At 40.8% G+C, this 14614-nt stretch overlaps 1 protein-coding gene across 1 annotated transcript; it reads right to left on the reverse strand.

Annotated features, from left to right (window-relative positions):
• Positions 1–449: 449 nt before the first annotated feature.
• On the reverse strand, positions 450–14402 carry fkbp8 (FKBP prolyl isomerase 8). The gene is made up of 9 exons (XM_061824157.1): positions 14017–14402; positions 13348–13604; positions 10096–10265; positions 8871–8959; positions 8567–8787; positions 8326–8498; positions 8170–8247; positions 4193–4327; positions 450–2444 (listed from the first exon to the last, which is right to left on the reverse strand). Exons 2-9 carry the CDS (start codon positions 13577–13579, stop codon positions 2358–2360), a joined length of 1185 nt encoding a protein of 394 aa, XP_061680141.1. The 5' UTR covers positions 13580–13604; positions 14017–14402; the 3' UTR covers positions 450–2357.
• Between the last annotated feature and the right edge of the window lie 212 nt (positions 14403–14614).

Below are 14614 nucleotides of genomic sequence, written 5' to 3' on the forward strand. Positions count from 1 at the left end.
ACGAGGTTGCTCTTTAGCACGGAAGTCGGGAGAGGATGAGATCATACTCATTCGACTGTACACGTGTGGGAATATATTAATTTGTGTTACTAATTTGTATGAGTCAAACCTAAAAAATAAAACAAAAATGAGGGGGGGAAAAAATCTATTCGACCTATAATAGTTGTAATAAAAAACAATTTAAAAATGTATTTTAAATGATCAAAACATTTAAGAAAAAAATGCAAACTATATAAAATAAAAATACAATCCCCAATATAGAAATATATTAGAAGGAACGAATGTTGTAGTCTGTATATGACGGAGACATGGAAATGTTTCCACATAAAAGTATAAAACAGAATCCACCAATGAAAAACAGGAGACAGGATAGAAAAAAAGTAAGATATTGTACATGTATTTTGTATGTGCTTGTTTTCATTAGGCCTTAAAAAAATAAACAGGTGTGATGACGGAAAAAAAACTTTATTTCGATTAATATAAAATTAAACAGGAAAATTGTGAAACTTATTGGCATATTTTTTGTTGATTTTTTTTTATTTTTACCAAGGGCACATTCATATAGTTCAGGTGCGTTTCCTTCAAAGCAACTACCATTGAGGCTGTAATAAATTAACATCTAAAAGGAAAAAAGTCAAAGTATGTTATACACTTCTACACAGGACTCGTCAACATTTGGTCTTAAATGGTCATAACCTGAGGTATAAAGTCCCGTTCAAAAGTACTGTAATGACAAGGTCAATTCCTTTGTTTTGTTGTACACTGAAGATATTTGGGTTTTGAATCAAAAGATTTGAAGCAATTCCAGCTGTTATTTCAAAGAATTTACATCGAGGCCAGCCGATGTCTGTTGTTCAGTACGTCAGATGTTTTTACGGGACATTGCAAATTGTTGTATTGGCTACGTCATGTATGTGCAAGTTTTCACACTTCGCTCGTTAAAATTGTTTGCTTTTCTCCCAGAGCTCAGTCCTGGATATAAATAATCCGAAAGAAAAGAATAAATTGGGCGGCACGGTGGATCACCTGGAAAGCAGTTGAGGTCCCGGGTTCAATCCCGGACCCGCCTGTGTGGAGTTTGCAGGTTCTCCCTGTGGCTGCGTGGGTTTCCTCCCACATCCCAAAAACATGCAAAATTGGACACTTGTGATTGTAACTATTGTTTGTCTCCATGAGCCATGCGATTGGCTGGCAACCTCCTGCCCGATAACCGGGACTGACTCCGGCATTCCCATGACCTTCGTGAGGATAAGCGCCTAAGAAAATGGATGGATGAAGATTGAATTATGAGCATTTGTCTCAAAAAGCTCAAGTATACAACAAAAACATGGGAACTGATCTTTACGATCCAAAACCTTTGGAGGGGACTGTATATAGGTGAGGGGGGGAAACAACAAATAGGCTCTTCCTGCACTGTCAAAACTTCGTATAGCCGCCCTGGATGTCACAGCAATGATGCGTGTCAAAGATGAGTATGCATTTAGTTAGGCATTCCAAACATACTTCACATGCATCTTGAATTGTTGACTGTGTTAATGAGATGACAACGTACGTGAGGTAGGACTGTTTTACAGCACTTTTCCGTACGTTTAGCTTTCGGTGTTTATCTAAGAACACCGTACGTTGTGCCCCAGTCAAGTTAGTTAAATCACTCTCTAGATTAATATAATGAACTGAAGATATGAATATGAAGTAGTAGAGGTATAACAGTGCAATACAATGAACCCCCACCATTCAAAGGGGTGTGAAATGCAACGAGTAATACGGTCACCCTAAGGTTTGTATAATAGCCTATCTATAGATTCTACAAGATGATGGCAAAGCACTTTTTTCTGACTAAATGAACACCCTTCTCTTACTTCAACATCAGGTCTTGGCCACAACACTGCACCCAAGCAATACTTTTACATCAGACATTGACAGCTTTGGCCTTAGCACAAAAACAGCAAAAAGGTCAGCTTTGATTGAAGAGGATAGGATCACAACTCTCCCCGCAAAAAAATAAAAAATAAAAATCTGCAACAGGGCAAATTCACAAATACCAAACTGTAAATATGTGTGGGCCCACTCAATTATATATTTGAAACATAAGGAATAAATGACTGAGCTTCTTAGAAAGACTTTGCTTTGAATCTGAACATGGCAGCGGCCATTTGCCATAAGGGAGCGATTGCTGATAAATAGTTCCCGCAGGGGTTGTGAGGATACAAATACGTGATGCATACATCAAACGTCTCAAAAACAAACAAACAGTAGTGTTTTAACTCCTCATTCCCTCGACTCTGCTGACAAGTCCTCAATGCCCGATGTGCTTCTTTCTTGGTCCGTTCACAAGTCAGCAAAAATAGGCGCTCGCTTTAGTTTCTGGCAGCCAAGACCACCGATAAGGCGACGCCACCAATGGCGACTGCTGTGGCGCCGAATAACCACTTCCAGCTGAGACCCTGGACAGGGAAGGGGAAGAAGTAAAGACAATAGAAGTAAATTGAAGTGCCACATTTTCTCCACCAGCAGTAAAAAGTCACACAAAAAAAAGTTTGAGATTGTTGGGAATACAGTAAACACTGCCTATCTCCAGATACCTTAATTGCACACATTTTCTGTACAAAAAAAAAAAAAAAAAACTATGTTACAGAGGGGGTGGCATAGTGGAACAGCTGCTAAAGCTGTTCAATCCTGGCCCTGCCTGTGTGGATTTGCATGTTCTCCCCATGCATGTGTGGGTTTTCTCCGGGCACGCCGGTTTCCTCCCACATCCCAAAAACATACAACATTAATTGGACACTCCAAATTGCCCCTAGGTGTGATTGTGACTGTTTGTCTCTATGTGCCTTGCGATTGGCTGGCAACCAGGTCAGGGTGTACCCCGCCTCCTGCCCGTTGACGGATGGGATAGGATCCAGCACGCCCCTCGACCCTCGTGAGGATAAGCGGCAAAAAAAAAAAAAAAATGGATGGATGGATGTTACAGAGGGTTAAAAATGGAGTTCATTTTTTCAGGGTGGAGGTAAATATGCTGCTGTCAACAAAATTCTCACTTCTGTGTCATCATGGAATGTAAAAGCAGAAGGAGTTTAGCAGTATTACATTTGCATTGGTTCATCTTCCTTTGAATTATTTGCCAACATTATGTGTTGTACTACACGAATACTACTCGGCTAACCGTCCCATGTACCCACACTGGACCGGAAACAATCCCCACAAAGCTTTACTTATCCGGAACAAACCATGTTGATTAATCATGCCTGGTAGCTAACCCTAACCCAACCAGATTGCAAGACATCAGCTATGAGCAGTTAAGCTACAGCATGCAGACAACTACGGCACCGATTTATAAACAGGAGTTCAGAACATTCATATAGACTCATCCATTTTGTAGTGTTAGAGAGACAAGGTAAAATCCACACCAAACATGCAGAACATGCAACCTCCACCCAGAATGGTCAAAACAGATATTCAAATGCAGAATTGAAGCTGAAGTGCTGTCCATCATCAGGAGTATTAATATATATGTTGTTTCACGTTAATTCTTATTCAGCACTTTGGTAAGCTGCAGTTTTTAATGGTCTCTGAATTTAAAAGTTAGCAAGATAGTTAACTTATTTCATAACAGGCGACAACATAGTTATGACTGTAAAACCAACGTGTAATCCCCATTTTATCACATTATTACACAGTGAACCCTTGCATATTTGAGCTTTTGAGTTCGCTAACCCCCAACCTCCCACATGCTCCTATCTGGTATTTTTTGCTGAAAAACTCAACAATTTACAATAACAGCATTGCTTTGGCGCCATCTGATGGCATATTGGTGCCCAGGAAACAATTTGAAGTGAGTTGAGGAGCTTTAGTAACACAAAATTTGCCTTTTGCCACCATTTTATGGCATTTAAAAGTTATAAAATCTCCCATTAGAGTGTGGGTTCACCCATTGTACACAACTGCCCATTCAACATTACACAATTTAAACAAGAAGCAATTTGAAATCATAAGTCTTGGAAAATAGTCAAGCAATTATTTGGTAGACAGTACAACTCTTGTCCGACTTAAGAAGGGATTTAGGGAAAATGAATGGCTGATGCGAAGAAAAATTGCAATGCAGTTCTTTCTTGGACTCAAGGTTTTTTTTGTTTGATATCACCCCAAATGCCTTCACATTGGACCGGGCTCGGAAGACTCAACGAGGACTCACCCATGAGGACTTCATCCAGCGTTTGTGCGGGACGCTGCTGGCAGGGTTACCAAGCATCTTCTTGTACATGGCCTGCTCTGCACCCCTCTGCTCAGAGTGTTTCTTCACTAGTTTGAACAGCTCTGCGTGGATGGTCTACAGGGGCACAATGATAACAAATGAGCGAACGCTGGTAATGGAAATGTGTCAAGAGGACAACAGCCTGACATTAATACTCGGGCAATTGGGAATCATGAACGTCATCGCGAATGTGGTCGGACTCAAAACATTTCTCTGTGACGCACAGATGGGGACGACACGCGTGGATTGTTCTCATCGTAGTCCACTAGTTAATAATAATAATGATCATTTATGTATCACAGCGGTCGACACAAATGTCGCATCGCAAACAACTGACAATGTTATTCTTGTTAGAATTGATCAATTATAGATGCAGATGCAAAACCCCATCTTGAACATTTTGGCACCACACATAACTTTCTCTAACAACGACCTGCTACACGGCCTCCAATGACGGCCACACGCTCTTCTTCCTAGTTTACCTTGCACTGCCCCCTCTGCTCTAAAAGGGGTACACTCATATCCATACTCATAATTAAATGTTACACTCCTTACGCAGCCTATCAATGTGGTTTATAACGACGGCGTGCTTATACGCTGCCCACCACCGGAAATTTTATTACATAAAGACATGCCTGTCGGCAAGCATTATTGGCGAGTGCATAGTTGGGGACAAATGAGAAAAATTCAACCTGCAGACCACCTGATTGTGAAAACCTAGAACGCACTTCCCGTCACAAACCACACATAGGAGCGTGTGAGTATTGCTGTACTGACAATGTTTGGTTATACCTATGCATATACATATGAAAAGTCTATCACATTTTAAAAATAACATTAAGACCAACCTACGTAAATGAATAACGGATGGAAGTCTCAAAGGCTACATTTAATTTAATGACCTATGAAACAGACGACTAAACCATCAGCAAAGAAGTCACATTAATGGTAAAAAGTACTTTTGTCATCATTGGTAGGCAACGGTATGTTATTTAAATGAATTTAGAGACTTATTGTACCCTTAAAGTGTTGGGTCTTACTTGGAGAAATACACTTGTAGTTAGTTTTAAAAATATTGGACAGCTCTTTTGGAATTACATTTTAAAATATTTGCCGTTTATGTCGCTCTCAGCCTAAGGGGCTCCCGACCCCTGGTCTAAAAGTAGAAGTAAAGACTAACTTCTATAGGGATGCCGCAAAATTGCCACATCAGAGCCCTAGAAGCTTCAGGATTTTTCTACCTTTGCCCTTTGACCCAGTGAAGCAGAATATTGTTGTAGATGTAGACTTTCAGACTCTTGGGAAATTAGATAGAGCAGTGGTTCTCGAAAAAACGAAAAAAGGTTTGCTTCATGTTTTAAACAAGACCCCCCCCTCAAAAAAAAAAAAAAAAATGTATTCACTGATTCAGTCGTGGACAATTGGAAGAAAGCATGCCTAAAGTGGAACACTAAGATTTAAAAAAAATAAAATAAAATTCAAGCTTTAAAATACTCTTCCCTCATGCTTCACATTTACTTACAAACATATATGTACAATTTCATTAATACTATACTAAATATATTGTTGCCCAAACAGATGCAGGTTGGTCAGTCTATGTAAAAGGTTCTGCTTACAATGAACACAAATGCAGCCTCTAAGATTTAATATGCAAATGATATAATACAAAAATCAAACAAAACTAACCTGCAAAAGTACATAACATAAATACTGATTTACACTTGTCATGTTGAATGAAAAGATGAAAAAGCCAAGTAGTGTTAGCCAGATTGGCATGGGACTGTGTAGGGAGTATTCTGGCCCTGAATCCCACACGACCACAGAACCTTGTATGTCCATCTGCGGGAGCGGAAGAACAGGAGGCACGAGATGGCACCGGCGTGCGAGGCGAAATCTATTTAAAGCCACTCGAAAGCAGATCCTCTGAAATGATGAATCAGCGGCTCAGACTGTGAGATGTGATTGATTTTTCTTGTAGAGCCATCTAGTCGTCCTTCAATGGCAAAAGGTCCTAGTCGAGATTGGTGGCAAATGAAATAAAATAAAGTTGGGAGTTTGCAAGGTCCAACTTGCAAGTGCCAATTGTATTTACTCATCCGCTTGATAACCAGCCAAAATCATACCCCGAGGCTGCTAGTTAAAATCAATTACTCAGGAAGTTAATTTCATGAGGACCGCTCACATCCATCAAAACTCTTAGTTGTTACCATATTTAAGTTCTACTGTTAAAAATTAGTGTTCCTAATTCGTTTATTTATTGGCATTTTAGTATTCTATTTGTATTTTTATATCAGATTTTTTCTGAAAAAACTAAGATAATTGAATATTGCAGATTTTTGGGGGGAACACATCTACATCATGTTGCAGAAACCCCCACTGTATCATGGAAATCTGCCTTCATTATACTTACTTTTATGGGTCTTACAGCTTTATATATTCAAATTAATCATGTTGATTATTGAAAAACAAATTTTTATAAAAATGCAGTAAAAAGTCAACATGAAAAATGATGACCATTTAAGTAGTCTTACGCTATTTTCATTTTCTTGGGTTCTGATTAGTTGCTGGAAACCAGTCTGAGGACACTTTCAGTTTTAGCATTTCAATGCTCTGGCATTTTCAAAGGTTTCTTCTGGTGAGTTTAAGTGCTAGAAAGAAGATTATGATCATTTAGTAGAAAGCAAAACCTCCTGGATATGCTCTGGGAAGGAAGCTTTTACTCCCGAGTATGAAAGACAAGGTTACAGCTATGAACAACCAGGAATGCCAGAACTAGTCAATACTGCCATCTAGGGGTAGTCATGAAACACAGCGCTTATCAAGTAGAAGTGGGACCTCGACTCAAAAAAAAGTATTTGAACACCTTGCTATATTGCAAGTTCTTCCACTTAGAAATCATGGAGGGGTTTGAAACGTTCATCAGGGGTGCATATCCACTGTGAGAGAGATAATCTAAAAAGTAAAATCCAGAAATCACAATGTATAATTTTTTTAACGATTTGTTTGTGTTATACAGCTGCAAACAAGTATTTGAACACCTGTCTATCAGCTAGAATTCTGACCCTCAAAGATCTGTTAGTCCGCCTTTAAAAGTCCACCACCACTCCATGTATTATCCTGTATCAGATGCACCTGTGTGAGGTCGGTAGCTGCATAAAGACGTCTGTCCACTCCATACAATCAGTAAGACTCAAACTTTTAACATGGTCAAGACCAAAGAGCTGTCCAAAGACACCAGAGACAAAATTGTACAACTCCACACGGCTGGAAAGGGCTACGGGGAAATTGCCAAGCAGCTTGGTGAAAAGAAAGGTCCACTGTTGGATCAATTGTTAGAAAATGGAAGAAGCTAAACATGACGGTCAATCTCAATCGGAGTGCAGCCCCATGCAAGATGTCACCTCGTGAGGTCTCAATGATCCTTAGAAAGGTGAGGAATCATCCCAGGACCACACAACAGGACATGGTCAATGACCTGAAAAGAGCTGGGACCCCTGTTTCCAAGGTGACTGTTGGTAATACACAAAGACGTCATGGTTTGAAATCATGCATGGCACGGAAGGTTCTCCTGCTTAAACCAACAGTTCAAGGCCTGTCTTAAGTTTTTTTTTTTTAAAAATCATACATTGTGATTTCTGGATTTTTCTTTTTAGATTATCTCTCTCACAGTGGACATGCACTTACGATGAAAATTTCAGACCCCTCCATGATTTCTAAGTGAGAGAACTTGCAATATAGCAGGGTGTTCAAATACTTATATTCTTCACTGTAGTTTGCGATAAGATAAAAACTAACCCCAAGTATAATTTATAGTCTAAACTTGATTTCTGACAGGCATTACATTGCATTTGCCATTGTAACGTATGAAATTTGCGACTCTCCAGTTTCCCAGTACATCGCATTTGGTTGCACATTACCCTGTTGCTTGGTTCCAGCTTCAGTGCTTTTCTCAACGTTTGAATGGCTTCTCCATATTCGCCTTGCAAGGCCAGCACCTTGGAAGAAAGCAGCACAAGACCATCAATTTTAAAATGGTCACTTGGAAGCTAAGTGAAAGTGTGTGAAACGCCTACTTTGCCCATGCGGAAGAGTGCTTTGATGTTATTTGGCTGGTGAGCGAGGGCGGCGACACATGACTTGAATGCAGCTTCGTAGTGGTCCAGCTTAAGCTGTGCCGCCGCCATGTTATTCAGACATTTCACTTGCACATCTAGCAGCTCGCTTTCTTCTTCTGGAGTGATGTCCACTGAAAGAAGAAAGAACCGCAAACAAATGGTGATTCATTCTTTTCAGTCTGAAGGCCAACTTGCTTACCTTTGGAGCTGGATTCGGTGATCTGAAGGGCGATGCCGTATGAGTTGATAGCGAAAGCGTAGTCTCCGCGCTGATAATGGACATTGCCCCTTTCTCTCTTTCCGCTGGCCAGTGCAATCTTTTCTAGGGGGGGCAGGAGCTCCAGGTCCGCTGCGTCGCAGGCTTCCTTCAACTCCACTTCCAGAAACAGCTCAGCATCGGCCGGCACATCTGGTTCATAACTGGAGAACACATAGGAAATACAATTTAACATACAGAAACGTGCGTTATACATTTTATTTGATAAATGAAACACTGTCACTACCTTCCCCAGGTCCCGTATGCATAAGTGGCAGCAGTTTGGATGAGTGCCTTTTCGCCCATTTCCATGAGCAGCACTGCAAGATCCAGGGCCTGAAATAAGAAAACAAGTTATTGCAAATATTGCAAAAAATGATCTGAATGTACCACACTGGACAGCTTTAGGATTGTTCTCATGCAATTCTGCATCCAAGTGGTTAAAAACAAATACGGTGAAATGGGTCTACCTAGTGGTGGAATTGATGGATGCAAAAAAAAAAAAATTCAACCAATTTTTGATAAATATTACATGTTAAAGTTTTAAGAGAAAACACTTTTTGTAAAATGGAAAGAAAAATTGAGGAGAAAATGAATATTTATGGTTAAATTATAAATCCAATTTTGTCAAAATTAAAGAACAGAAAGTTTTAGTAAAAAAAAAAAAATGTGATAAGACACCAACTTATGCTGTAATGCAGCAAGGAGAAACCATTTGCCATTAAAATGGAAGGACATGGCAACATTTTACATCTAATAGGAAAACTTAGAAACAATTATGGGTCACAATAGGAGGCGAAATCAAAATACTCTCAAAACTGTAAAAAAAATGGATGTTTAAATCAAAATACAAGCCTAATACATGGGGGGGGGTTAAAATAATAGCAGATCCCTAAATTGTCAGGAGGGTTTTTTTTTTAGTCAAAACAAGCTATATAAGTGTGTGTGTGTGTAAGGATGCAAGACAATTTTTCATCCAAATGTCAACTTTGCATCAAAACTGGAGGAGAGAACACTTTTCATCAAAATAGGATGATGAGATTTTATCAAAATGGGAGGAGGAAACATTTTTTGTCAAAAATAGAAGTAGAAGAAACCATTTTTGGTCGAAAAAGGAAAAGTACTATTTTTGTCAAAATGGATGGAAGATACTTTTTTGGGGGGAGCGTCAAAATCTAAAAGTGGATAATATTTGATGTCAAATCATAAGCAGTAACCATTTGTGATGATCGTGGAAGAAATACCGTTGCCAAAATTGAGGATTTTTGGGGGAAATACAGACCTCCCTCTTTACTTCACGCTTCACCTATTGCTGCTTCAGTGCATCGTGGTTTTTTCAGCCTCCGCCCCGCCCAAAAAACAGATGGCCCTACAATACGTACTATATTACATGAAGCCGAATTGATACAAGACGACAACCCTGGCGTGACAAGTGGACCAATGAAGGGGGAAAAAAGAAGTTGATAAAGTACCTGGATGACATCGCCGTCTCCAAGCGCGAACTTGAGCTCGGGGAGCTCCTCGACTAACGTTCCATCTTTCAGGAATGTTTTAAGACAAATGGTCACATTCTGTCCTTTCTTTGGTCGACTGTCTCGGCCCTTGCCCGCCACCAGGACCTTTTTCTTTAGCTGTTCATTACCTAGAAAATGTTATAAATATTACATTTACAAAGCCGCATCATTAATATTCCCACATTTTGTTGCCCCCACTCCAAATACACAACCTAAGGCTTTAAAAACATGAAAAAAAACGAGCCTTTGCTTCCGATCTCAAGGGCCTTGCTTATGATGAATCCGCTGAAACCGTGGACATGTATAAGGAAATATTGGATGCTGCTTCCAGCATCTTTTGTCTGCAGACACACACCTACATGTTTGAGTATCTTAAAGCCTCCAGCATACCACCATATCATCATGGGATTTTTTTTGCCATGACAAGAGGCGCTAACCACCAGCTACCTCGCAAGCTAACCAGGGCTGATGTTGGTGTTGTGTCCACATAGAAAAACATCAACGACTGTCAATCATTTATTAAACTGGACATCAGATGTACCATATTTTGCAGACAACGGTGCACACCAGTTAATGCGCCACAACCAATCTCTAGTGTTGTTTTTTTTGTGGACCAGCCACCGGTACATTGTAAAAATTACATATTCACACAAATACTTTGCAAATGTCGATTGACAAACCTCGTTTCCAAACGGTGAGTGATAGCAGTAAAATGGCTCAAACATAACAGAAAAGTCAGTTTTTGTCCATCCTCGTCTTATTCACTAAAAACAAAGTATCGAGGGTGAAACGTATCAGAAAGTCTCACATATCGTTTTAGTCTCTCAGTCGCTCCCAATGCCATTTTCATTTTGTTACAACTGAACTTGTTCTGTTTTCCTCAAGTAGCAGTCGAGCCTTTTAATCCGTCAGTGATAGTAGATTCTTTCACGTTGCATGCTCCACGTGTTTAAAATCCACTTGAAGAGCTTCATATGGAGGTACTTTTTGTCAAAGATTTTTAAATATATATATTTCCTGTTTGGGCAGCACGGTAGTTCAGGTAGAAAGTGTTGGCCTCACAGTTGTGAGGTCCCGGGTTCGATCCCGGCCCTCCCTGTGTGGAGTTTGCATGTTGCCTGCGTGGGTTATCTCCGGTTGGGCACTCAGGTAACCTCCCACATCCCGAAAACATGCAACATTGATTGGGCACTCTAAATTGCCCTGAGGTGCGGCTGTTCTCCGTCTCCACGTGCCCTGCGATTGGCTGGCAACCAGTTCAGGGTGTACCCCGCGTCCTGCCCGTTGATAGCTGGAATAGGCTCCAGCAGTCCCGTGACCCTTGTGAGGATAAGTGGTGAAGAAAATGGATGGATATTTCCCGTTTGTGAGTGTCGTCCCGCATCCTCCCTCTAGGGTGCTGTCTTCCTCTACAGCCAAATGATGTACATTCTTCTTCTTCTATACCTACTGAAAGTAAAATCTTCTCCGACACGTGAAGACTGAGCATGCCCAAACCCAAATGCATTGTGGGGAACAGCCATGTCTGAACAATTTCATTCGTACAAGTTTACTTTTTAAACTCATAGCCACGAGCGAAAAAAAAAACATTACAACTACATCGGAACTGGGGGGGTTGAAGGTGCACCAAAAAAGTAGTGCTTGTCTGGAAAATACGGTAATTCAGGCCCTGGCCAACAATTTGTTTGAACAGATTCTGGTAGTCTGGATGATAAACTAACACTAATTTGAATAACAACAGTGACCTGTTCTGTAAACTGTGGCATCCAGGGAAGATGCGATTTTGGGGTGTATGCATGACTCGCTAGTTAACGCCATGCTGTAGTAGTAGAAATAGGCCCAGTAATTTTAACTATGTTACTTACACCAGATAGCCGCTGATCTGAAAGAAGGCACATGAACTATTTCTCAACTCACGCGAGAAGCCCAGTGTACTCAAAAACATCCAGAAAACTGTAGGTGTGGAAAACAGTTTAACATTACTTTATGGAAACCTTTAAAAGAGAAGTTTGACTGTCCTAAATTAGCAATGTAAAAATGATTTTTTTTAATGAAAAGTCGTAATTACATTTTGAATAGCTGCAGTTTTCATTCTCCATACCTGCAACATAACGGTGACTTTGCCCGTCATGCAAGGGATTTGTTATTACACACATCTTCAATTCAGTTACAGAGATCTGCTAGTGAATTGCAGATCTCTGCAACTGAATTGTAAATCTCTGACTCCAGTTTGAAATCTACAATTTGATTTAACATTCCAGTAAGATTTGCTACCTCTTTTTGACTAGTTTATTTACTGTCATCCATCCATGCATTCTCTTAGCTGCTTATCCTCACGAGGGTCGCAGGAGTGCTGGAGCCTATCCCAGCTGTCAAAGGGCAGGAGTCAGGGTACACCCTGAACTGGTTGCCAGGCAATCGCAGGGGACATCGAGACAAACAGTCGCACTCGCAATCACACCTAGGGCCAATTTAGAGTGTCCAATTAATGTTGCATGTTTTTGGGATGTGGGAGGAAACCGGAGTGCCCAGAGAAAACCCACGCAGGCACGGGCAGAACATGCAAACTCCACACAGGCGGGGCCAGGATTGAACCCAGAATCTCAGAACTGAGAGGCCAACGCTTTCCAGCTGACCCACCGTGCTGCCCTATTTATAATTATATTTTATTTGAGTTATTAAATGTGGAAAGGGGTAGCAAGATACTTAGAATTGAGGTGAATTACAGATATTTTGAACTGGAATCATATGTTATCTGTATTTACAAAGCCCATACATGTAAATGGCAAAAGTAGCATTTGTCCTAGGCGGAATGACATTGCAGATAACTGAAAAGCCAATTGTTGATAGGAAGAATGTAGTCGCAGATATCCGAAATGTGCTTTTGGCTGGGCAAAAGTGAATTTCAGATCCCGGCAACGCAAAACCAGTTTAGGCGTTATCGGAACATTTTATCCTCACAACTCAGCACTACGTAATTCTGATCGTGGTACATTTTCTGCAGTTATCCTCAAGCATGTAAAATATAGTTAGAAACAAGTCTTTGAATTCACTTTACATGGTCAAATAAATTGACTTACAACATTTTCAAGAAACAAATTCAACGACGAGTATATATTTCAATGTACCAAAAAAAAAAAACGGCGAGTTATTGTTAAACTACTGGTATTATTGTTAAACTACTGGTATCACCAAGCAAAAGCAGCTCACCTAGCACATCCAGCCATTCCTCCGAGGCTTCTTCCCGGTCTCCCTCCTCCTCTCCGCGTCCCTTGTGCGAGTCCCGGCCCTCCCCGCCGCCCCCGTCTTCCAGGGGCGGGGGGTCGTCGTCAATGTCATCCTCGTCCAAGACCTCAAAGTCCTCCCCGCTGTCGAGCAACGACGTCCGGCTGCTCTTCTTGGCCGGGGCCGCCGCGCTGCTCTGACTATCGAGGTCGTCCATGTTTCCCGTTCATAAATTGAAGTCGCTAAAGTGGATTAATGAAACGTTTAGTTATAAACCCTTCTTATCGACACTGCGTGGCGTGACGTCACGAATCGAGGTCCTGCTCGTGACTATTTCAAAACATCTCGACCCACTTCGTTTCGCCTCTCAACGTGCCCATAAGCGGCAGTTGTTGATGTTTGACGACTCGTAATTCAAGAGGACGTGCACAATACGTAACTATCTTCAAGCTTTCTTTACATTTCAGAGGGATTTAACAAAGTTCTTTCACTGTCCCTTCAAGGATAGATGGGTCTCGTGACGGCTCGCCTTGAATTCGTTATGCTAGAAAGCTGTCCAATGCTAGCATGCTAATGGCAGTATTATTCTACAACTGTATCCCCCCCCCTCGCCAAAAAAAAGACATTACTTATGTGTGTACACGTACAGCTTACCTTCGAACACGATCGCTTGTTGCGATGACGGTTCAACTCCTCAGTACGTTCAATTGAAGGTGAAGTTATATCTATTTATTTAAATAAACGGGGTGTCTGTGGCGGTTTCAAGCAACAGTTTCGTCACAAGCAATTCCGGTTAACCTCGGGATAACCCGAGGCATTACGGTAATCAACGCAGGAGACGGCTTCAAAATAAAATATAAACACTATTTATGGCCAGTTTCAGAATAAAATCTACCGTTTTTTATGGACCCGCCACTTATCACATTCCTAAAGACAGTATTCAAGAGTAAAATAGACCTGCTTTCTGGGTGGGTCAGAGAATTTACGAAGGTGTCATCTTATTTCGAAACGAATTCGTATGAAATGCTCGAACCGTTAGTTCTGTTTAAAAAAAAAACAAAAACGGGTCTGTCCACTGATCTATTAAAAAAAAAAAAAAAAAAAAAAGACTGGATGGCTCATTGGCCACCAAAACTGAAGTCGCCATCCTCCATCTTGATACTCCCAAAACAACCATGCTGACCTGTGTGTTAATCGCCAGTGTTGTGGCTGTGAGAAAACATTCCGCAGGTAAATTAGAAAGATTTACTTT

This window comes from Syngnathoides biaculeatus, chromosome 7, assembly GCF_019802595.1.
Source record: "Syngnathoides biaculeatus isolate LvHL_M chromosome 7, ASM1980259v1, whole genome shotgun sequence".
NCBI classification, from domain to species: domain Eukaryota; kingdom Metazoa; phylum Chordata; class Actinopteri; order Syngnathiformes; family Syngnathidae; genus Syngnathoides; species Syngnathoides biaculeatus.